Genomic DNA, 23,331 nt, shown 5'->3' on the forward strand with positions numbered 1-23,331 from the left:
AAATAAATAATTGTTAATAATCATTTTTTATTATTTCACATTTTAAAATAAAGATAAAGAAGAGACTAATAAATTTTAACCACTCAAAAATTTTGTACGGCATTGATATGACATTTTTGACATATAATATATTAAAGTAATTGTTTTATATATCTTACTTAATAATTTTTTTTATCAGATTTGTACTTTTTGGGCATATTTTTTATTTATAATGTTATATTATATTCATTAACGCTTATTATATATTACTACTAGGAGTAATATAAAATCTATTAAATATTTTTATAATTTTTATAGTTAAATTAATATTTATTGATTAAATAAATTAAATTTAAAGTTTGTAAAAAATTTCATTTTTTAAGCAAATATCCATCAATTTTTGTCTTTTTTAGAGTTTTTTAAAATATTAATAATTTTTTTATATTATTATTGATATTTTTGTATAATAAACTCTTAATAATTGTATTGATATTGATTCATTGAACCTTGACTATAAATAATCTCTTCTCGTATGGTCAAATTGCCTATTAAATTAAAAAACTGTTTCCCCAACTCCTAAAATAAGCTCATCTCCTAAATTGTTGGGAGGGGCCTCAGTTAGTAAGATTAATTGAAATAGATTTAATTGGTAAATCCCTCTACTTATATGATGGATTGAAGAAAAATTAGATCATCTTGAAATTTTGTGGTCCTCGACAATAAAAAATAAAAAATAAAAAATAAAAAAAATTCAAATCATATAGATCCCACGTATAAGCCCAAGACATTTTTCAGACCACAAGGTTTTGAATATATATAAATTTATACTAATAAATCATGAGTTTGAGATACATAAAATGGAAGAGAACTACTATAATCGTAAAGAATATTATTGTGAACATCAAAATCTTTTAAAGTAAGGGGTAAAATAGGGAAAACAAAATAATTTATGTGGCAAAAAGAGAAATTAGTGTGGCAATATCGTCACAAAAAATTGTTGATGGTGGTAGGACAAGTATTTTAGACCTCCACTGAAGTAAAATTTTTCTGAGCCGGCCCTGCTTGCTTTAATAGCGGTAGTCGCAAACAAAAACCAAAGGCATGGCAGAGGAACCCGGCCCGGAACCTGGATCCGGAACCTTCTCAAACGCCGTCAATGGCGGTAAAACCGTGGAGGAATGCGAAGACATGATTCAAAGAAGTCTTCGAAGTATTATTCTTCAACTCCCTTTCATTTCATTTTTATTTATTTTTGGTTAAGGTATTAGGGTTTTAGGATTCAAAGGCCTTCTGGTCAAATGGTTTTGGGGACTTCTCTCATTCACCCAGCTAATTCTCTGGAATTTCAATTTTTGTTGTTGTAACAGCTCCAATGGTGAAATTTCTTTTGGAGCATTTGCAGAAATCTGGATGCGTGGTCGGGGATAAGTTTATCAAGGCCGTTAATTGCGACAAGCAGATTGCCGGCGGTTATGTCCGTGGTGAAGGGGTAACTACTATTACTCCATTTCGATTACTTATTTTTTGTCTTTCAAATTTATTGGTTAAGATCTAACAAATACTTTAAGTGATTTAATTGACTAATTTTGTATTCGAAGCTGTACATCAATATGGATGGCATTTTGTCTAACATTTATCGCTTTTGTTTCTTTGGGTCATCTATGGCTCTTGTTTTTGTTGGCCATTAAATTTAATATAAGAAACAAAAATGGCGTTTATGCAATTTTAAATTGTACTCTGAGCTTTTTAGAATAAGTTTTGAGTAGTAGAAAATAGTTTGTAATCTGCACATTGAGCATGTATTCCGGTGATTGTATTATCTGTGTGATGAATTTAAAATGTACTATTGCAGTTGCAATGTTAGTTGATTCATTTTTGGGAAATTTCTTATGTGTGCATTATTTGTTAGATAATGGTGTGTAGTAATCACATGAACTTCCAAGATGACGTGAACCAAGTAGTTACCCATGAGCTAATTCATGCATTTGATGATTGTCGTGCTAAGAACTTGGACTGGGCTAATTGTGCTCATCATGCTTGTAGTGAGGTGCGTATGGGTGTAACATCCAATTTTTATTTCTTATTATTGTTTTCCTGGATATTGGGTTTGATGGTGTTTCTCAAATTTATTTGGTTTTTATCGTTTATGATGTGTGCAGAACAGATTCGTGCTGGTCACCTGAGTGGTGATTGTCACTACAAACGGGAATTGCTGCGAGGTTTTTTAAAGATGCGAGGTCATGAGCAAGTGAGTTTTCTTCTGTTTATTTTTTACCTTTTTTTTTTTTTTTTTTTTGTTTTTCTCAATATTCCAAGGCCTGTCTGCACCATCAGTTATACGTTGCTTGCTGGATTCTTAAAAGGAAAGGAAGTATCCCTGAATCCAAAGTTTATTTTCACTTGAAATTTGAAAGAAGCATGGATTTTTCCCATTTTAAATTTATGTGAATGAAGTTATTGTATCATATGAATGAATTGCATGTGGATTAGACATTAGGCTAACCCATACCATGTCATGGATACCCTACTCTTGATCCCCAACGTGCTATGAGTTTGAGGTTGATAGATCATGTATGAAGAGTAATTTAGACAACTTTTTGTGTCATTTAAATACCCATCCTTAATAATTAAGATGATTTCATGAAGTTAGTTGGATGAGTACAAATTGGCATCTTCTTAGATAGGAGGTAATCATGTATGTCTAGTTATGAAGTCATTAATGGTTTTTGGTTGTGAAGCTTTCCATGCAGTACTTTTCGGCAAATAGAAATTGAAAGTAGAGTAGTTTTATCTGATTCTCTCTTTATGCTCATTATGAATACTTGATGTGTTTGTTAAAAACTGCTCTTGCTAGCTGTGTATTTTTTTATTAAGAAAATTCTTACGATGCTGTCAAGAACAAGTGCAAAATGGTTCATAGATTTGGAGTGCATTGTTGCATTCATTTAAATCTTTTAAATAATTTATATATGTACTCATGTAGGATGCTCATGTTGATTCTTAGTAAATTTTTTCACACATGAAACAGTTTCGCTAGGTTTGGTTTATTGGGATTCTGTGAAGAGTAAACATAAGAACATGAAATGCCTATATATTTCCATGGAAAATGGGAGTGCCCATTTTCTTCTCATTTCAATATTACATGTTTAGTTTAGATTTTTCTCTTTTCCATTTCCAACTAAGATTCCAAACTGCTAAAATTGCCTTTATGCGTTAGCTTGCTTTAAATTTATAATTGATTCTAAATTGGATTTTTGTCATTTTGATATTTGTAGGATTGTGTGAGACGGAGAGTCATGAAATCAGTTATGGCTAACCCTTACTGCTCTGAAGCGGCTGCGAAGGATGCAATGGAAGCTGTCTGGGACATATGCTACAATGACACACAGCCCTTTGACAGAGCTCCTTGAAAGATGGTTATAACCACCTGACAATACCAAACCACGCTGCAGCAAGAGATTTTCTAATATTTGCTGCCTTGGCACACACATCGCATTTGAAGAGACAATAGTTTACCTTGATTGTAGGGTATTGTTTTCTTTTTTAATCATTTGATTAAAACAAAAATTCTTTCATTTCCGTTTCAAGATGATTGGGTCAGAAAATGTCACCATTATTATTCAGTGTCATACTGATTGTACAACACTATTCTTCTGAGGTCACACTCACAGTTTAGAGGACAAGAATTATTTCTTCTTACCAGTTTTGTTGGAATAAGGATTATTTTTTCATGTTGATGGATTGTTATTGTTTCATGTTGAAGTCTATCTTAACACTAAAGTATAACTTATCATTTATTTGAATATCTACTGCATCATATTGAAGTTTTAAAAATTATTGGATATATATATTTTTCAATTAAAAGCTCTCTTTATATATTTTGATTTTTCGAGCCCCATCTCTGGTCATTTCAATAAAACCTATAAGAATTCTTATGTAATTTTTTTAAAAATTATCCAGGTTAAATTGTATACAACCTTGTAAAATGATACAACCGTTTTTTCAGATTGAATTTGGCGGCTGCGAGCAGGAGAAACAAACATTGAAGTCTTCAAATTACCGCGTTTGTTGAAGACAAAAATACCGTGTTAGTTTCATTCTTTTTGTGCTACGTTTTCTTTTTTATTTAAAAAAGAAGAAGAAGAAGAAGAAGAATCATAAATTCGACTAGAAGCAAACTAACCATAAAGTTAATAAAGAGTGGGACCCGCTGTGAAATTTCCGTCGGAACAGCCGTCAAAAGGTCCCCCAACAACTAAAATACAAATGGCGTAAGGTTCTTCATTTCGTTTTTTATTTCGAAGTCTCAAAAAAAAAAAAAAAAAAAAAAAAATGGCGCAGCACATAACGAAAGGAGAGGAATTCGAGAAGAAGGCAGAGAAGAAGATCAACGGCTGGGGTTTATTCGGTTCCAAGTACGAAGATGCTGCTGAGCTCTACGCTAAATCCGCCAATCAATTTAAGCTCGCCAAATCTTGTATTTTTTTTTCTTCACTTTCTAATCTCCATTTTTTTTTCTTACTCTTTCTCTTAATCGCATTTAGCAAATTTCTGATCACGTTAATACGGATCGTTTTGGATACCGAATTTCTATCTGATTTTAGTGTTAATCTTTTGGTGGATTTTATATATTTTGTTCTTTTTGATGTTCTCGAGTATTTGCTTAAACTGTTTGTTCTTCATCGTATCCAGGGGATAGAGCTGCATCAGTTTTCATCAAATTGTCTAACTGCTATCTGAAGGTGAATTTTACGCTATTATATGCCCAAGCACAACTTCCATCCTTCAGTTTTTGCTTCATTAATTATTTCCTTTTTTTTTTCTTTTTTTTTGAATTATTATTGATTTTTGATGATGAAATTGCTTTGTGCAGGTAGATAGTAAGCATGAAGCTGCTTCTGCTTATATAGATGCTGCAAATTGCTATAAAAAGACATCGACTCAAGGTTTGCATTTAAGTTACACGAATTGGAAGCTATTTTATCGTATTTTTGTAAACGAATAAGATACTTGCGGCTTTCTATGATTCCCTCAAAAGGAAGACTTTAGTTTTATATGAGTTCGATTTGGTTATTGGTAAAAACGAAAATTGTATATTGTTTTTACTATTTTGTAGACCTCAATACTATTTGGAAATATCTTTTTGTTGGTCTTGTTCTGATTTGGGTAATGGGTAATTTGCAGGGGCCATTTCATGCTTAGATAAAGCAGTGAATTATTTCCTAGATAATGGCAGAGATACTATGGCTGCAAAATATTGCAAGGTTTTTCTGTTTTTCTTTCAAATCTATTAAACTTAATTAGATATTCCGTATCATTTTTGGGATGCTACTACTTGTTTCTGAACTCTTGTTAGGGAAATTTAACTTGCATTGTATTTTTGCTCTTTAGTGTAACTGTGTTTAGCCCTGCATTGACATTTAAGAGGATAAAACTAATAATAGTTTGATCGCAACTCAGGAGATTGGTGAGTTGTATGAGCAAGAGCAAAATATCGAGAAGTCTAGTTCATATTTTGAGCGAGCTGCTGAACTTTTCGAAAACGGAGGGCAAGGAGCAACTGCTGCGAACCAGTGCAAGCTAAAAGTTGCTCAGTTTTCTGCTCAACGTGAACAGTATGTGACCTATCCTAATGTTATGTGTTGGTAATGAGAGAGAGCCTTGCAAAATGGGCTGTGCAGTTTCTTTTTTGTTAAGCTGGAGCTTTTAGGAATCCGCTGCACATTCCATCTTTCTTGTTCATTAGCGGATGAATCACATGAACATTGGATGAGGCATCGAACTATCAAAACCATTGCAAACCTCTCATTTCTAGTAGCCAAGCCTCTCAGCTTATATACAACTTTTTATGTTCTTTTAATACGTATTTCAAAGAAAAGCGAAAAGCTTATATATCAAGGAATAGACTGATTTCTTTATCTATCAGATATCAGAAGGCAATTCAGATATATGAAGAGATAGCACAACAGTCACTCAACAATAATTTGCTGAAGTATGGAGTTAGAGGTCATCTTCTTAATGCTGGGCTTTGCCAGCTTTGCAGGGGAGATGTTGTTGCCATAACAAACTCATTGGAGAAATATCAGGTAATTACTAAGTTCTTATTACTTCTTGCAAGTATTTTGAACATTCTACTTATAGTTGATGTGTTTAAATATCTTCAATTGCATTGTGCAGGACTTGGATCCCACTTTTTCTAGAACTCGAGAGTACAAATTTTTAGCTGTAAGTAGTAATTTTTAGACATTAGCATTGTTATAATTTTGAACTTTGTGGTTTTATCACTGGGATTATTTGAGTTGAGCGGTTGGGAACTTGATTCAAGTTGGCATGTTTATTTATTAATTCTATTTTTAAGAAATTGTTTTGATAACTTTCTACTTTAAATTCATAACAAGAGTAACAAAAGTGTTTTTCTCATGCCAGGATTTGGCTTCCGCAATTGATGAGGAAGATGTTGCAAAATTCAGTGGTATTGCCAAGGAATTTGATAGCATTAGCCCATTGGTACGTCTCTTTCTACCATCAGTTTCTGAGTTTCTTACTAGCTACTCTATTGAGAACTTCATAATGATTTTCTATGATATCAACTATCATTTGTTATCGTCAGATTCTGAATTCTATTTTGGTGTGATAAACTTCTATAGTACCTGATGTAATTTTTTTTCAAAAACGATGTGAATCCTCTAGGTTCCTCGTTTAGTTCTTTAACATATTAACCTGTGGACTGTGGCCTGTTTTGAGACTTATCTTTTTGTCTAATGCATGTCCCTGAATCAAGCAGCTGATTTTGTAAATCTCTGTTGCTTACTCTGAAAAGCAGATGACACTGTATTTATATTTTGAGCTGTGTAGGATTCCTGGAAGACTACTCTTTTGGTGAAAGTTAAGGAAGCTCTAAAAGCCAAAGAACTGGAGGATGACGACTTGATCTAAACCAATTACGCGTCGATTTACTTTCCCATTGGAAAGATTGGTCAAAGGGGTTGTATATGATAGTAGCCTGACGATCACTTGCCTACCATTTTCAGCGCTTTTTTCTTTGTGGCCTGTATCGTCATATGATGTATCTTTTCCATTTCTAGAAATGTGCGTAGTAGGACTACATGATACCTTGAGAGTAGAGTTTGTGCACGGATATTCTTTGCTGTCTGAACACCAAATTAATGATTCTAGTAAATAAATAAATAGATGGGTTTTGTTGATCTAATTTTTTTTTGAAAAGATATTCTTAGTTTTTGGAACCAGTTGTATCCTTTTTATGGCAACATTATGATCGCATTTATTTTTCAATCTATCCTCCTATTTTTAGATAACAGAACCAATTATGTATGTTAAAGTTGACATATTGATAAATGCAGTTAGTTAATTTGTTAGTTAATTAGATCATTTAATTTTATTATTTTTTATTATAATTTTAAAAATAACTATTTTAATAAGAACCATTTAAATTGTTATATATTCAAGTTTTATTTTAGAATCGAATTATTATCTTTAAAAATTTAAGTAATTTTATATCGGATTATTATCTCTAAAAATTTAAGTTGTTATATATAAAGTATAATAATTAAATTACCATACCTAATTTTTATATATATCTTAAAATATGTGATGTATTTAATATTTTATCATACGTATTGAGTATTATGCTTGGTGCATAGATTGATTCAACCAACCTTATTTCGTAAATGAATTTACCAGATATAGATAACTTTAGATGGATGTGGTACATTTTATATAATTCAAACTCTGTAATTACAGTATCAAGTGAGGTACAGACGAAGGGCCGATCGTTGAACAGGCAAAAGAGCCATGAAGTTATGTTAGTGTATCTCTTTTCCTTTCAAAGAATTGGATTCGATTTAATCTTAAAAAAGAAAAATCGTAAAATTTAAGACCACCAAAATGTAAAACGAATTAATTGAGAATGAATCATTTTATATCATTTGCATTATTTTTATAATTTTTATTTTTATTTTCCATCATTTTATATCATTTGCATTATTTTTATAATTTTGTTTCCCAATTACAAATGCATTGGAAATATAATTTACATGAATTTATAGAATGTACCAAATGTAAAAGAGGTGTAAAAGATTTCTAAGTTCAACACCAATTAAAAAAAAAAAAAAAAAAAGAGGAGTCAAAGATGCACAAATCCATTATGCAATTATTAATGGATATGAATCCGAAAAAAAAAACAAAGAAGGTATAATATAATAAATAACCCTTAATAATCCCCAAATAAGAAAAAATAATAATAATAAAATAAAAAAGGTAGTCTCTATCCTGGGCCATCTTATTGGGGCTTACGACATTCTAATACAAAAATTAAAGCAAATAAAACAAGTTTATTGCTAAATTAATCATCGTCCACTACTAAGAGAAAGGAATCAAATAGAGAAAGGAATCTATTACCAAATAAATAAATAAATAAATAAATAAAAATCGAATATACCTTAAATCCGCAAAAGGACAGCGCCAACTGCCAATGACGCAAGCGCACTCCCTCCAAATTGGTATATTACTCTGCCGTCCGAAAACAATTTTTGAAACCCAAAAAAATAATAAATTTAAATTAAAGAAAAAAAAAATCGAAGTCCTCCACCACCTTCTTTGCTTTTACTTCTTCTCCTTCTCCACTGTATAATTCATACCAACACTTAACGAATTCTAGTTCGCCATTTCTTCTCCACGGAAGCTCAAGCCCTCGAGCTGTTCACGCTCTCATGGCGTCCATCGCATCAGCATTCGGTTCCAGCGGACTCGCTTTGCTCCGCGCGGGAAAATGCTTTCCCGCTCGGAAACTGTTCCTGCACTCCGCGAATTGCTCGAGCTTCAACCGTCGGGACTCGAGAAGCGACTATTCTTCGACGAGGACGATGACGACGGTGCTGTGCCGTACCGGCGTTGGAGTTCCACGCGCTGCCACGGAGGTAGTGGTGGAGAGAGAAGTGAAGAGCGAGGAAGAGAAAGAGGAAGGAGATAGGGTTCTGAGGGTTGGGATTATATGTGGAGGTCCTTCTCCCGAGCGTGGAATTTCTCTCAATTCTGCGAGATCAGTTCTCGATCATGTTCAGGTAGTATATGTGGTCAATGTATTATTATAACATGGAAATTATTTGATTTCAAATTTTAAGGCGTAATAATTTGCTTGCTTTTATTGTTGAACAGGGAGATAATTTTCAAGTTAGCTGCTATTACATTGATTCTGAATTAAATGCCTATGCAATATCCTCTGCTCAGGTTTGTTTGTTACAATTCTCCTTCGATTGGCTTCTTTGCAGTTTAAGTCACTGTAAAAATATTATATGATTTTACTCAGGAAAAACGCAAATATTTCAACTCGATCAATTTTCTGTTTGATGTCCACCTTTTTTTCTTTTTTTCCCTTTTTTTATAATTCGAAAATAGTCCTCTGTGAAATTTTCAAAAAATTTGACCATTTATTTTCTTGGCTTGGTCATTTATACCTGTTTGACTGTAAGCTTGTGAAATTTTTTAACAATTTCTCGCTAGGGGTCTGAATTTCTTAAATCAAGGGATTTTTTTTCATTGGATTCTGAACTGTTGCTGGTCTTGTATTCTTGACTAGTTTGTTGTGCTGGTTGCTTAATTATATTAGATAGTTGCCATATTTATGCTAAGTTCTTATGTACAGGTATATTCAAACACTCCAGCAGATTTTGATTTTAAACTTGAAAGGTATGGATGGACCAATGTGACTTCGGAATTTACTAGTTGTAACCAGAAATGTAGAGTGACTAACTTGTGTTTCTGCAGCCTTGCCCAAGGTTTCCAGTCTCTGTCTGATTTTGCAGGACACTTAGCTGCTTCTGTAGACATAGTGTTCCCTGTAATTCACGGTCAATTCGGTGAAGATGGTGATATTCAGGTGCAGTATAGCATAAACTTGATAGCATAAGCATAACAGCTGTTGGATTCTAACAACATTATCACACAAGATATAATCTAAACAAGGAAGAAAACAAAACACCCTTAGAATCCAACAACAGCATATGCAGATATTGCATTGCTTGCTTTTAGTAATGTTTTGCGTTTTATCTTCTTCTTCTTCTTATCTCTCTCTCTCTCTCTCTCTCTCTCTCTCTCTTTAAGGAGCTGTAAAATAGGAATTGATAGGATTACCATACTATTTATGTGATATTTCAGGAGCTGCTGGAAGAACATAATATTCCATATGTTGGAACAGGATCAAGTGAGTGTCGACAAGCATTTGACAAAGTAAGAAAAACTTAGTTTCAAAAGAAAAATGAAAATAATACTTGAACTATCACATATAGTTATGATTCATCATCTGGAAGGTCTTTATATCTTTTACTCTCAAGGTATTACTTTTGCGATATTCATCTGTATCCTTAATAAAATCACAATAAGTATTTATTTTTTGGACTTATTTACAGTACAATGCCTCATTGGAGCTCAATAAACTAGGATTTGTAACGTTGCCTAGTTTTCCAGTGCAGGTACTATTTTAACTGAGTTGTTTATTAAGAATTAACATGCTTTTGTCAAATTTTGTTATCTATTTAATTATTTTACTCCCTAGTAATTCTAGAATCTGCTTATCATTGATTTTCGCTTGATGAGCTTTGATGACAAACAGAGAAGTGGAGTGAATGAATCTGAACTATCAAAATGGTTTGCAAGCAATCATCTGGATCCGAATTCAGGGAAAGTTGTGGTAAGGCTTATTTTTTGTGACCTGAACTAATCACTTATCAGATTGTTCAGCCTGTTCACATGTGAAGCTTCTTTATTGTATAATTCCAGGTAAAACCTGCACGAGCAGGATCAAGCATTGGTGTTAAAGTTGCATATGGATTGGATGATTCTCTAAAGAAGGCTAATGCAATTATTTCAGAGGTACTTGTCATTTTTTGACATTTTGCAGGTTTTTAAAAATTTATTTTACTCTATTCATAAAATTGGACGATTTGATTTAGAGGATGGTGTTTGATGAAGATTATAATTAGACATAATGTGACTGACTATGAGTATTGAATTGAAAATATAAAATGCTGAAATCAATTTTGATAAAAATATGGCTACAAACATCTAGACTAGAAAATCATTATCTCTTAAATTTCTGATTAGTTTACATTTGATAGGGTATTGATGATAAAGTCCTCTTGGAAGTATTTATAGAAGGTGGGAATGAGTTTACAACCATTGTCCTAGATGTGGGTTCTGGTTTAGATTGCCATCCTGTTGCACTACTGCCAACTGAGGTATTTGCTGTTAACATTGCCTTTCATTGATTTTATTGTTCGTGTTGAGAAATATGTTAGTCTTTTCAATTGAAATGTTTTCGATTCAAAAAGTCTAAATTTTGTTAGAAAAACATTCTTTTAAAGAAGTGGCTGTTATCCACCGCCTAATTTTCGTATGGTTCATCTATTAAAGTTTTTGGAGATTAGCTTTTAAAATGGATCAACCTTTTTGTTGCTGCAACAGTAATTTAATTTATAGGTCTAGCACATTGAATCTGCTGAAATTTTTTTGCTATGCCAATAGAAATCAAGGTAAACTTAAGTTGCCATTCCATACCGTTTGAAGTATAACTAGATCATTGTCACCAAGTGGCCTACTACCTATAATCTTGATATCCTACCTATAATCCGTTGTTATCAAATCATTATATTGGATTAACGATATGATTTTAATGACAAGGTGGAGCTTCAATTCCATGGCAGTGTTGATATAAGAGAGAAGGATGCAATTTTCAATTACCGAAGGAAGTATCTTCCAACGCAGCAGGTAGAGCACTAGTGTATTGAATGATTTTACGTGATGAGTATATGTACATTAGTACATGCCTGTGTGTACATGCTGCCTGCTGTATACATTTTTTGTGTATAGGAAGTGACTCACAAATCTTTTTTGCTATATGTGTTCAACATTAAGATGTTAATAAATTGCATCTTATTTTCTGTCAATCACCTTTCTAATCTTGAGAATCTCTTCACAACAAACAGGTTGCTTATCATACTCCACCTCGTTTTCCTATAGATGTTATTGAAACTATCCGAGAAGGAGCATCTCTGTTATTCAAACAGCTTGGCCTTAGTGATTTTGCACGAATTGATGGATGGTTTTTGCCTAATTCAGTTAATGATTCATCATTATCAGACAGCAAATTTGGGCGGACCAAATGGGGTACAGTTATATTTACTGACATTAACATGGTAAGATGGATACCAATTCTCTTTAATGGAACTATTAATTCCATCTTAGATATTATGTGCTACTTTTTGTTTCATTTCTCAGATTAGTGGGATGGAGCAAACAAGCTTTTTGTTTCAGCAAGCATCAAAGGTACTTCCCAAAAGTTAGTTGTTAAAATCATTATAACTTCAAAATGGCGTGAGCAACAGTCCCATTGATAGTCTTTCATGATAAAGTTTTCACATAGTGCTAGTGCAACATCCTAATCTCACTGGATTCCATCTCATTCACTATGTACATTATACATTTTTTTATGTACATCTTATTACATGGTTACTTTAATAGCCAAAATCATGTTACCCTTCGTTTTTCATAAACATTTTTATGCTTTTATATTCTTATTTTCAAACTTCTTTATTTTTTATTTTTTATTATTCTTTGTCCTGATATGAGTAAAAATTGGAGCACGTAAACTTATCACTTTGATTTAAGTTGACATGCCCATACCAAACATGAGTAAAAACATAGAATTGGGATAAAAACTTCTCAACTGAGCTAATTAATTAATTAGTAATAAGTGGGAGTTTATAAAATTAGACTACTTGGTCGAGGGATTTTTTTGTTTTTTATATTTCAAAATTGAGGGGGTCGAGGGGAGAACTTTTTACTTATTTTTCTCTTTTACAAAAAGTCGTGTCAAACTATGTTTGAATGAGAATGGTGGGAGTTTTGAATTGTAACTTTCCTAAATCGTAATAGCTAAAATATGGCTTGTTGATCATTAAGCTGTTGAGCATGAAATCTTTTTCTTAATACTTTTCTTGAACCTTTTCAAAATCCAGGTTGGATTTTCTCATTCAAACATTCTTCATAGCATAATACATCATGCCTGCTCGCGATTTCCTAAGCTTGCATCATTCAGTAGTGTATCAGATGATCTGTCTACAACATCAGAGTCCCCATCACATAGGGAGGCACTTCCCAAGAGTGAAGCCATTCGCAAAGTTTTTGTCATTTTTGGAGGAGATACATCAGAGCGGCAAGTATCTCTTATGAGTGGAACAAATGTTTGGCTTAACTTGCAAGCTTTTGATGATGTAAGTATCTATATTGATAAAGCTTTGGTTTGAGAGTGCCTATTGCCCTGGTGATTGTGATATGCAATTTGTGGTGTAAAATCGATCAAGTTTTCTTTACAAATTAATAATTGAACCTTTCCAAAATGATGAATATCTGATAAATTTGAAGTTGTATAAGATTTTATCACACACAAGATTTTTACATTTCCTGAATTAAAAACATAACTCCATTATGCTATATCAAAAAAATTATTAAATTTTTTCTTTGGCTGAATGATATGTTTATGGTCCATGCTTGGCAGGTATGATAATATCTCACTAACATCTATTATTTTTTTGTTTGTTGTAGCTTGAAGTAACTCCATGTTTGCTAGCCCCTGCAACTGGATATTCTTCTAGTAACAATTCAGATGAAAAGGATGTTGGTGTGACATCCAGAACAGTTTGGTCCTTACCGTAAGTCTCTCTCTATCTCACAAAAAGGAAAAGCCTCAGAAATGTTGATCACATTTTGATTTAATGCATGGGAAATAAAATGTCTAATTTAGGGACTCGTATACTATTTTGCATTTGCGGGCCTTTTGTTTCATTTTCTACTTTTATTGAAGGATTACAACTTAAACTATGATGGAAGAATGTTCTAGATGTTAGAGATATTTGTTTTCTTTAATCCCATGCAGGTATCCTTCTGCAAACTGTGAATCATTTTGGTCAAAATGTAAATTTGAATTCTTAAAATTGATATGTTAGTGAATTGGCTGTTTGTTTTACCTCATGTTGCACTCCAATATTATCATCTTGAGTTATTGGTCACTGAATGATTTGCTATGTAGATGGACAATGATTAAGACCAAGATATTTATCATGCAGTCAAAATGGGAGCTGATGTATCACAACATTAAAAATATTTAAAGTTTGGTGGGTTATTAAAATGTTTAAAGTTGATAATGGAGCATCAACTTTGAAATTGCATGCTTTAAGATGAATACATCTCTTTTTATAGAAAACGATAGAATCAGATCTCATATATCCTTCTACTTATCGTAATACTAAAGCATGAGTACTAAACTACTAATGGTGTGAGTCCTTTATCTTCCCTTGTGTATGCTTATTGCTTACAATTCAATGTGTCTTTTTGTTTGCAGTTATTCTCTTGTGCTAAGACACACAACGGAGGAAGTTCTTGATGCATGCATTGAAGCAATTGAACCAGCCCGGGCTGCATTGACATCTCAGTTACGGAACAGAGTGATGAACGATGTCATGGATGGTTTGAAGACACAGAGTTGGTTTGAGGGTTTTGATATTACTGATGCATTACCTGTAAGATTTTCTTTAGAGCAGTGGATCGAGCTGGCCAAAGAAGTTCAGGCTACAGTTTTCATTGCAGGTTCAGTTTACAGCCATTTATCCTTTACTTGTTGAAAACTTGCATCCCAAATTATCAACTTTTGTATGTTATCTGAATACGTATGTTCGAACCAATATGGAGCTTCACCACCATGATAAAAGTACGACTAAGTTTGACTTGTTATTTTGTATAATTAGATTTCCTGTCAGCATTTTGTGGACAAGTCAAATATCAATATTACTCATTTATGAGGTTTACTTTTTATGTTATAGTGCATGGAGGTATTGGAGAAGATGGTACTCTTCAGTCTTTGTTGGAGGCTAAAGGGGTTCCTTATACAGGTATGTTCTTTTCAACATTTGACTACCGCTCCTGGTGTTGGTTTCTTGTATCAAATTTCACTCTTATTCTTCATTTTCCTAAATGAAGGTCCAGGAGTAATGGCTTCAAAGACTTGTATGGACAAAGTTGCAACTTCTCTTGCTCTTAACCATGTATGATTGTTCGTTTATTTGTGCATGTACTTCAAGACGAATAGGTTCCATTGTTATTGTTTATTCTCAATATGGCTTGCAAATTTTGCTTAAGAGGAAGTAATCTCTTTTCATGAGCAGCTTGCTAACTTGGGAGTTCTTACCATAAACAAAGATGTAAGGAAAAAAGAAGATCTCCTAAGAATCCCCACGCTAGATGTATGGCATGACTTGACGTCCAATCTTCAATGTGAAACACTATGTGTTAAACCAGCAAGAGATGGGTGCTCCACAGGGGTTGCAAGATTATGGTAGCATTACGTATCTCTTTCCCATTTTCTTGTACCAATCAGTAGTAGGAATGATAGTGAAATCGTGGTGCATAAGAGTTTCTCTTGAACAACCGACACTTATGAAGAAATTCTTTAATCTTTTCTCAATTATATCCTTGTCTATGCAGGTGTTCTGAAGACCTTTCAGTGTATGTAAAAGCATTAGAGGATCATCTTCTAAGAATTCCTCCTAATAGTTTATCAAAGGTATAGACTGAATGCCTTCAGGTATCAGTAGAAAGTGAATCTGACATAAAATGTAAATTGATTCGCTATCAACTTCTAATGTAGCCTTTTTATAAGCATCCAGGCACATGGGATGATTGAGATGCCAAATCCTCCTCCAGAGCGCTTGATCTTTGAACCCTTTATTGAGACTGATGAAATAATTGTTTCATCTAAATCTACTAATTATTCGGGGCATCAGCTCAGGTGGAAAGGAGAGAGTCGATGGGTAGAGGTGACTGTTGGTGTTATAGGAAAACGTGGATCAATGAGGTCATTGAGTCCTAGTATTACTGTTAAGGAAAGTGGCGACATTTTGTCACTTGAGGAAAAATTTCAAGGTAAGCTATTCGATAGTTTTTTAAGTTTAAGAAAAGAACTCAATCATAGTATGAGATTTGAGTGAATTATGCAAGTTGATGAAGTTTCCCAGTTTAAGTTCTATAAAATTGTAATGAATGCTTTTATTTCGAGCTTGATTAGCTGTTATATGGAGCCTTATTAGTCCTTAAATTAATACTACTGGACAGGTGGCACGGGGATCAATCTGACTCCACCTCCGTCATCTATTATCAGGTTTGTTAACGATCCCCTATTTGGCAGCTGATATCTTCTTATGGTTATCTGTTTCTATGCCTCTTGTTGGACAAGGACTGTAAACTTCATATAATGTAGGCTAGGAAGAAAAAGAGAGAAAAAGGGAAGGTAAGAGAGAAGAATGTGGTTATGAAAGAGGGAGAAATTATGGTTTTTGTAGTCTGTAATAGTCTAAAATATCAACTATGTGATACATTACCGCAATGAGGGCTATTTACATATAGGCAGTCCAAACCCATGAGGGAATGAAACAAGAAGGAAACCATTATAGTAATCGGAAAGCAGACCATAATAATTAAAGAAATATCAATAAATCTAAATAAGTCCTAAGTAATTCGAAAATGACTAGTTGTTATTAAACATAATATAGTTAAATACCTGTGGTCTTTTCGTAGAAAAATAAATAATTAAACACCTAAGATCACCATCAAATATTTAACATTAGTTGTGTAGCAGAGTTGAGTGCTTGTTCAAGATCGAGAAGATCTTTATGGTAATAATTGTCCTTGGTATTTAGATATCGTAGTGAAACAAGCCACTGAATCATAATTTATTGATATTATTGAGAATGGATATACATGTATGTCAGACCTCAAAATATTGCAGTATTATAATCTCTAGCTTTATCTTTTTTTTCCCTTGCATGTTGGAATAATTTGTTCTTATATTCAATTTCTTTCCCTCAATGAATCAGTAATGAGGCTTTGAATAGAAGTAAACAGCATATTGAGCTTATTGCAAACACTCTGCAACTGGAGGGATTTTCAAGAATTGATGCATTTGTCAACGTGGACACTGGAGATGTATAATTTTCATTGCACGTTCCGATTCCCATTTATAACACAAACTATAATTGATTTTACACCATTGTCAATTTCATTTTCTCCAGGTGTTGGTTATAGAGGTCAATACTGTGCCTGGAATGACACCTTCCACCGTTCTGATTCATCAGGTAAATCTCAAATAAGAAAATGATGCAACATGTAAAATCCAAATGAGAATGTTAGTATGGAAAGATGAAAAAAATAATAATAGTAGTAATAATAAAAATTTGCTTTGATCAACGTTTGTAGAGCGCATGCAAGTTCTAACCTGTTGGGGCTTTATTTGTTCATGACAGGCACTAGCAGAGCAACCACCCATATATCCTCACCAATTTTTTCGCACACTGCTTGATTTGGGAACAGAAAGGTCTATCTAAAGTCCTTATTAAGGTTGGGAATGCTGCCTTTGTTTTCTTTTAGAAACTCTTTCTTAAATCACTGTGCTCACTTGTGAGCTTCTTGGCAAAGCATCTGTAAATGTTCAATCAGTATTAATGGCTGTATTTCGTATACAGATATAACATGCAGAAATCTCAAATGTATTTTTCTTATTAATGTCTTTTACTTCCTTTTTTTTTTTTTTTAAATAAAAATAAATTCCCTTTTTACCTACTTTCGTTTTTCACTATTTTACCTCTTTTAAGATGTGAATTCTAGTCCCTTGTTTTTTTTGACTTGGCCATAAGAAGTATCTACCTGCGCCTTTTTTTTTGGGTAAGAGTATCTTCCTGTACCCTTTTTCCTTTTTTTTTTTTTTTTTTTTTTCTTTGGGTGAGTAGTATCTTCCCGTACCTGCTATATTAACACAGTAAATAGTGTAATAATTATTCTCATTATTATTATATAATGTTAGGGAATTCAAACTGTCGCTTTGGGATGGCCGAATAGGAAACACACGTTGGGCTTTCCGAATTTCATCTTGTAATAAAGCCACTGGGTCGTCTAGGGACCAGAATCGACTAAATTTTGAAAAGTTCTGTTTTTGACCAAAGCAAATGTTAGAAAGTCGTCCGTTGGTTTTAGTTTTGTAGTAATTCCGAATCAATGTTTTAATACTTGAAATTAAGTTTTATTTAGAGATTTTTTTTTTTAACAATTTTATTTCATCTTTATACAGTTCCATTTAAGGTGAAACATCAAAAATATCCAAATTTTTTTTTTTTGTGTTTATGGTTTTCAAACCCAACCATATGCTGTCAAAATCTCATGAATCTACCGATGGATATAATTGTCAACGTTCTTCGAAAACTCCGATTCCAATGCATTTTACCCAATTCCTGCCTTCCCAAATTGATGCTCCTAAAGGGAGTTTTTGTAACATCACAATAACTAAAAATATCCCATTTTTTCTATGGTTGATAGGCTGTTGGGTGCTTTAATGGGTTGGCAAGATCTAACATTCAGAACCCATTTGATTAGATGAAGCTGATATCATTGCAAGGGAAGACCAATTTCTCCGAGAAATGGGTCGGTGAATATCAGAAACCTTCAGTAATATCCAGCATTAATGGGAATGGTGTGATCCACGTGTACAAAATGGATGAAGATTGCTGAAATTATGGTAAACTAATTTTGTCAATGGTTTTTGGCTTCGGAATAATCACGATTGAGCAAATCATTGGCATTGAAGGCAGTTGGCAATTAATTTAGATTAAAGAAGAAAGGAAAAGGAAAAAAAAATGAGAAATTGAGAATTTTTGTCATTTCAAAGTAATAAAACTGCATAGTCTGTCAAAAAAAAAAGTAATAAAACTGCATAAAGTAAATTTGACAGTGTGATTAGAAATTTTCTTTACTTTTCTCTTCTCTTTTTTTATTTTTTTATTTTATTTTTTATGAAGTTCTTTTTTCTTCCCTTATTCAATGTATGTTGACTCTTCTATCCTTGGAGAAGTACAAAATTTAAATTTCAAACTTGCACTTTCAGTATCCCGTTCTTAGAAGCTTGTATTTGATTCATAAATCCGATTAAAACAGTTCGATTAAGTTAATCCGCAGGTCATGATCTTTCATAACAATAACATTCATGCGGCTTTTTTTATATACATTTTTTGTAAGAATTTTTTTTTTTTAATATTTAGTTTTTGACCTTTCTCAATATAGTCTAAGTCACAATACGAATATATTTAAATAAATTATAAAGTTTGCTAGTAATAATTTTTTTTTTGACAATAATTAAAAAAAAAAGTTTCTTTTAATATGTATAAAGAGCCAATTCGATATAATCGAGAAATTGTAAGACGTAATAGATGTAATTAAAAAATAAAGTAGATTGTCCCAATAAATATATATATATATATATATATTTTTTGTAAACAGTTTTTTTGTTTTTTTTGTTTTTTTAAAGCATAATGAAAAAATATGTTTGGTGGTAGCTGTTGTGAACGACAACAGAAAACAAGAAGAGTCACGAATGTTAGGCAAAGACACGTCTTTGATATATTTCCATTGATCTTTCCAATTTTCGGTAGGCAACGACACGTTTATGATATTCTTTCCTAGAAAAATAAAACAAAATTAAAATAATAATAATAATCTTTTTATATGCTTTTGCTTTTTGTTTTTCCTTTGAGTTAGCTCAATATGAATTTATAACGGTTCATAAGGAACACACATAATTTGCAAATGTTTTACAACCAATATCCTAACTCCAAGTGCATGGGATATAAGCCAAAGAAACCGCACTGTCCTTTTGAATCTTGTTCATACTGTTAAAAATATTCAAAATTTCAAAAACAAAAATAGAAATAGAGAAAAGAAAAACAATATCTTTGAAAAAGGAAAAGCATTTTCTAGCTTTCGTTGCTTTTTCTTAACTTGCTTTTTACACGTGTATATTGCTCTCTGATATCTAACTCAGATTTGCAAATCCTCCCAAAGACTTAAAAAGCTTAAAGAGACGGAGCAAAGCTTTTCCATCAAACAGATAATGTCCTCGGCAGAACCCAGAGGTACAAATACATTTTTTTTTTCTCTCTTTTAATGGAAGTTCTTCATTCTGTTATTTTTTTCTTTCTTTCTTTCTTTTTTTTTTATTTTGGTTCATATTTCTGTTTCTATATTTATCATAATTTCGTCCGAACTTTAGATTGAACTAGGATGGTGCATCAGTTTTCTTTCTGGGTTTATGGAAAAATTCTATCTTTCTTCTTGTAATGCTTTGTTTGCTTAGGCATTTTTTTTTTTTTTTTTTTTTGGTTGTCATTGGTTATGTCCGACATTCATACTGCGAAACTAATAGATGTGATGCAAGTTCTATAAAAACACAGATAATGTTTGTTTAAATTACTGTTTTAGCCTTTGGGGTTGCCTGCCACTACTTGACACTTTGGTTTGAGAAGTTGATGTCTGGCTCTCTTTGTGGGGTAATTCATGATGATCACCATGTTTTAGTTACTTTATCCTTTTCTTAGAGAAAAATCATAGCTAAATAGTAGATGAACCAGAGTTTTTCTACCTTTTCTATTACAGGATTTGAATTTTTCATTGAAACATGTCTAGATTTCCCTGCTCCGTGTGTCTTTGTGTGTGTGTGTTTTTCATCGAAACATGTATTGTTATGTACTTTTCTATTACAGGATATGAATTTTTCATCGAAACATGTTTAGATTTCCCTGCTCTGTGTGGTGCGCGCGCGCTTGTGTGTGTGTGTGTGTGCATGTGTGTGTATGTGTGTATTTTCATTGAGACATGTCATGTTATGTACTTTTCTATTACAGGATATGAATTTTTCATTGGAACATCTTTAGATTTCCCTGCTCTGTGTGTATGTGTGTGCGTGTGTTTTTCATTGAAACATGTCATGTTATGTACTTTTCTATGACAGGATATGAATTTTTAATTGAAACATGTTTAGATTTCCCTGCTGTGTGTGTGCTTGTGTGCGCTGCGTGTGCATGTGTCTGTATGTGTGTATTTTCATTGAAACATGTCATGTTATGTACTTTTCTATTACAGGTTACGAAATTTTCATTGAAACATGTTTAGATTTCCCTGCTCTGTGTGTGTGTGTGTTTTTCATTCATTGAAACATGTCATGTTATGTACTTTTGTCTTGCAGGATATGAATTTTTTCATTGACACGTGTTTAGATTTCCCTGCTCTGTGTGTGTGTGTGTGTGTGTGTGTGTGTTTCATTGAAACATGTCATGGTTAAGTACTTTTCTTTTACAGGATATGAATTTTTCATTGAAACATGTCTAGATTTCCCTGCTGTGTGTGTTGCTTCTTTTGTTCATGTTACATTTAAGAAGTTTATCTATGAACTATAATTATCAGCAAAGCTATTCAGTGTTAATTTTGAATTTGCAAAGTTATTTATGTGTCTAAAAATTCTTAATTCAATTTGATTTGAAGGTTTCTGCCTCTCATGAGGCACAGCATGCTTTAAGCTTTCAACCTTCTCGGCAGGAATCCCCAAATAGATAGTTGAGGTGATTTAAAGGCCTTTTGAATTGCTTGAAGAAAGAAATCTGTTTTGGCTTTAAAATGACTCCAACCATTAGCACCGGTAGCTTGACTGAAGTTCGAGAAGAATTGAGTGCAGCCCAACAAGACTATAAGATGAATGGCAAAAATGCTTTTAATGTTTCAATGGAAAGGGGATTGCTGATTGATGAAAGTCCTAGAAGTGATAGCTTGTTATCTACGAATCCTAGTCAATTAAGGCTACAGAAATACAATTCTACTAGCAGTTCAATTTCCCCATCAGAAAAATATCGAAAAACTTATGAGGAAAGAGATGCAATCCCATTCTCAGTGTCTTCTTCAGCTGGCCAAGGCTTTTGTGGTCATGTACACAGCATTATTTCTAAAAAAATTGATTGGGGATCTATGAATAGCATGTGCAAAACATGGATCAAGGATCCTCTGAACATGGTCTTGCTTTTATGGATAGGTTGTGTTGCTGTATCTGGTGCAATCCTTTTTCTTGTAATGACAGGAATGTTAAATGGTGTCCTGCCTAAGAAATCACAAAGAAATGTTTGGTTCGAGGTCAATAATCAAATCCTCAATGCTCTCTTTACCCTCATGTGCTTGTACCAACATCCAAAGCGGTTCCACCACCTAGTACTTCTCATCAGGTGGAAGCCAAAGGATGTAACCACACTCAGAGAGATGTACTGCAAGAACGGTACGAAGAAGCCCCATGAACGAGCTCACATTATGGTAGTTATTGTGTTACTCCATGTGAATTGCTTCGCTCAATATGCACTTTGCGGACTTAACTGGGGATATAAGAGATCTGAACGACCTGCTGCTGGTGTTGGCATCAGCCTCTCTGTTGCAATTGCTGGCGCAGCAATTGCTGGTGTGTACACCATGATGAGCCCCCTTGGAAAGGATTATGACTTGGAAGTTGATGAGGAAGCGCAGGATCAAATTCTCATGAATACCACTAGGCAAGCCAAGCACTTGGGATCATTTGAGAGGAGATTCTCATTTGCATCAAGAAATGAGCATATGTTGGTGGAGCATGAACCTGAATGGAATGGAGGGTTATTTGATATTGGGGATGATTTTTCTGTAGCTTATTTTTCTCTCTTCTGCTGTATATGCCTTTTCGGGTGGAATATGGAAAGGCTTGGTTTTGGTAACATGTATGTTCACATTGCAACTTTCTTCCTCTTTTGCTCAGCTCCTTTTTGGATCTTCAATTTGGCTGCCGTCAATATTGATAATGAAACTATAAGGGAAGCATTGGGGTTAACCGGTGTTGTGCTTTGCGTGTTCGGTTTACTCTATGGTGGCTTTTGGAGAATCCAAATGAGGAAAAGATTCAACTTGCCAGCCAACAACTTATGTTTTGGAAAACCTGCAATTACAGATTGTGTGGACTGGCTTTTTTGTTGTTGGTGTTCTCTTGCTCAGGAAGTTCGAACTGCTGGTTCCTTTGATACCGTGAAAGATAAGATTTGCAGGAAGCAAACGCAAATGCACAGCCAACCTGCACTATCTCCTTTATCGCGTGAAGATGGAGCTATTCGTCAATTTAGATCCATCCCTTCCTCTCTACTTCGAAACAGTCCTCAGTTATCTAAACTTGGAACGGAAAGTTCCCAAAATCCAAGCACACTTTCGAAAGATTACTGTAGTCCTGGTGGCCAGCTCGATAAGGTGGAAGGGGAAGTTGTAGGCAACTTCATGAATCCCCCTATTCCATCCACAATACAAAGGGAGAATATTTCCAATGGAACTTGATGTTTTAAATTAGGAAGATATTCAGCCCTGTAACTTTTCAAGGTGGAGAGAAATATATACATATTGATGATATTAGTACTA

The 23,331-nt window shown here is 33.4% G+C and overlaps 4 protein-coding genes across 10 annotated transcripts; all 4 read left to right on the forward strand.

Moving 5' to 3' along the window:
• Positions 1-1,008: 1,008 nt before the first annotated feature.
• On the forward strand, positions 1,009-4,125 carry LOC107431293 (mitochondrial inner membrane protease ATP23). Of its 2 annotated transcripts, XR_009639399.1 has the most exons (6): positions 1,009-1,189; positions 1,347-1,468; positions 1,889-2,026; positions 2,144-2,227; positions 3,255-3,507; positions 3,986-4,125. XR_009639399.1 is itself a non-coding variant. In XM_016042185.4 (5 exons), exons 1-5 carry the CDS (start codon positions 1,081-1,083, stop codon positions 3,387-3,389), a joined length of 588 nt encoding a protein of 195 aa, XP_015897671.1. In that variant the 5' UTR covers positions 1,009-1,080; the 3' UTR covers positions 3,390-3,716. The 2 variants fall into 2 exon arrangements, 1 of the variants encoding a protein (XP_015897671.1); XM_016042185.4 differs by lacking the exon at positions 3,986-4,125 and having other exon boundaries at positions 3,255-3,716.
• On the forward strand, positions 4,126-7,189 carry LOC107431292 (alpha-soluble NSF attachment protein-like). The gene is made up of 9 exons (XM_025079363.3): positions 4,126-4,456; positions 4,672-4,721; positions 4,853-4,925; positions 5,164-5,243; positions 5,440-5,594; positions 5,906-6,065; positions 6,157-6,204; positions 6,406-6,486; positions 6,835-7,189. Exons 1-9 carry the CDS (start codon positions 4,312-4,314, stop codon positions 6,913-6,915), a joined length of 873 nt encoding a protein of 290 aa, XP_024935131.3. The 5' UTR covers positions 4,126-4,311; the 3' UTR covers positions 6,916-7,189.
• A 1,330-nt stretch (positions 7,190-8,519) lies between these two features.
• Positions 8,520-18,963, forward strand: LOC107431289 (uncharacterized). Of its 5 annotated transcripts, none has more exons than XM_048464044.2 (25): positions 8,521-9,059; positions 9,154-9,225; positions 9,641-9,684; positions 9,763-9,874; positions 10,153-10,224; positions 10,404-10,466; positions 10,607-10,684; positions 10,774-10,866; positions 11,112-11,231; positions 11,674-11,760; positions 11,979-12,188; positions 12,271-12,318; positions 13,011-13,265; positions 13,597-13,703; positions 14,393-14,637; positions 14,871-14,939; positions 15,028-15,092; positions 15,213-15,382; positions 15,532-15,610; positions 15,714-15,969; positions 16,159-16,204; positions 16,920-17,028; positions 17,115-17,177; positions 17,346-17,439; positions 18,412-18,963. In XM_048464044.2, the coding sequence occupies exons 1-24, from the start codon at positions 8,709-8,711 to the stop codon at positions 17,424-17,426; spliced, it is 2,895 nt and encodes a 964-aa protein (XP_048320001.2). In that variant the 5' UTR covers positions 8,521-8,708; the 3' UTR covers positions 17,427-17,439; positions 18,412-18,963. The 5 variants fall into 5 exon arrangements, 4 of the variants coding, with proteins under 4 accessions (XP_048320003.2, XP_048320001.2, XP_048320000.2 ...); XM_048464043.2 differs by lacking the exon at positions 18,412-18,963 and adding an exon at positions 17,903-18,192; XM_016042182.4 differs by lacking the exon at positions 18,412-18,963 and having other exon boundaries at positions 17,346-17,613.
• Positions 18,964-19,687: 724 nt separating this feature from the next.
• Positions 19,688-23,331, forward strand: LOC107431267 (uncharacterized). Of its 2 annotated transcripts, none has more exons than XM_016042151.4 (2): positions 19,688-20,000; positions 21,406-23,331. In XM_016042151.4, exon 2 carries the CDS (start codon positions 21,538-21,540, stop codon positions 23,248-23,250), a length of 1,713 nt encoding a protein of 570 aa, XP_015897637.3. In that variant the 5' UTR covers positions 19,688-20,000; positions 21,406-21,537; the 3' UTR covers positions 23,251-23,331. The 2 variants fall into 2 exon arrangements, with proteins under 2 accessions (XP_015897637.3, XP_048320323.2); XM_048464366.2 differs by lacking the exon at positions 19,688-20,000 and adding an exon at positions 20,090-20,414.

The sequence above is a fragment of the Ziziphus jujuba genome, chromosome 6 (assembly GCF_031755915.1).
Source record: "Ziziphus jujuba cultivar Dongzao chromosome 6, ASM3175591v1".
In the NCBI taxonomy this organism is placed as follows: Eukaryota; Viridiplantae; Streptophyta; class Magnoliopsida; order Rosales; family Rhamnaceae; genus Ziziphus; species Ziziphus jujuba.

What these genes read in the sequence shown, in the direction of transcription:
- LOC107431293 (XM_016042185.4), top strand. Translation starts at nt 1,081, where the DNA reads ATGGCAGAGGAACCCGGCCCGGAACCTGGATCCGGAACCTTCTCAAAC. An exon ending in GATTCAAAGAAGTCTTCGAA is followed by an intron (nt 1,190 to 1,346) that starts GTATTATTCTTC and finishes TTGTTGTAACAG; the next exon opens with CTCCAATGGTGAAATTTCTT. An exon ending in CTCATCATGCTTGTAGTGAG is followed by an intron (nt 2,027 to 2,143) that starts GTGCGTATGGGT and finishes TGTGCAGAACAG; the next exon opens with ATTCGTGCTGGTCACCTGAG.
- LOC107431292 (XM_025079363.3), top strand. Translation starts at nt 4,312, where the DNA reads ATGGCGCAGCACATAACGAAAGGAGAGGAATTCGAGAAGAAGGCAGAG. An exon ending in TGGCTGCAAAATATTGCAAG is followed by an intron (nt 5,244 to 5,439) that starts GTTTTTCTGTTT and finishes ATCGCAACTCAG; the next exon opens with GAGATTGGTGAGTTGTATGA. An exon ending in TTTTCTGCTCAACGTGAACA is followed by an intron (nt 5,595 to 5,905) that starts GTATGTGACCTA and finishes TTTATCTATCAG; the next exon opens with ATATCAGAAGGCAATTCAGA.
- LOC107431289 (XM_048464044.2), top strand. Translation starts at nt 8,709, where the DNA reads ATGGCGTCCATCGCATCAGCATTCGGTTCCAGCGGACTCGCTTTGCTC. An exon ending in AGAACAGTTTGGTCCTTACC is followed by an intron (nt 13,704 to 14,392) that starts GTAAGTCTCTCT and finishes TTTTGTTTGCAG; the next exon opens with TTATTCTCTTGTGCTAAGAC. An exon ending in CCACCGTTCTGATTCATCAG is followed by an intron (nt 17,178 to 17,345) that starts GTAAATCTCAAA and finishes TGTTCATGACAG; the next exon opens with GCACTAGCAGAGCAACCACC.
- LOC107431267 (XM_016042151.4), top strand. Translation starts at nt 21,538, where the DNA reads ATGACTCCAACCATTAGCACCGGTAGCTTGACTGAAGTTCGAGAAGAA.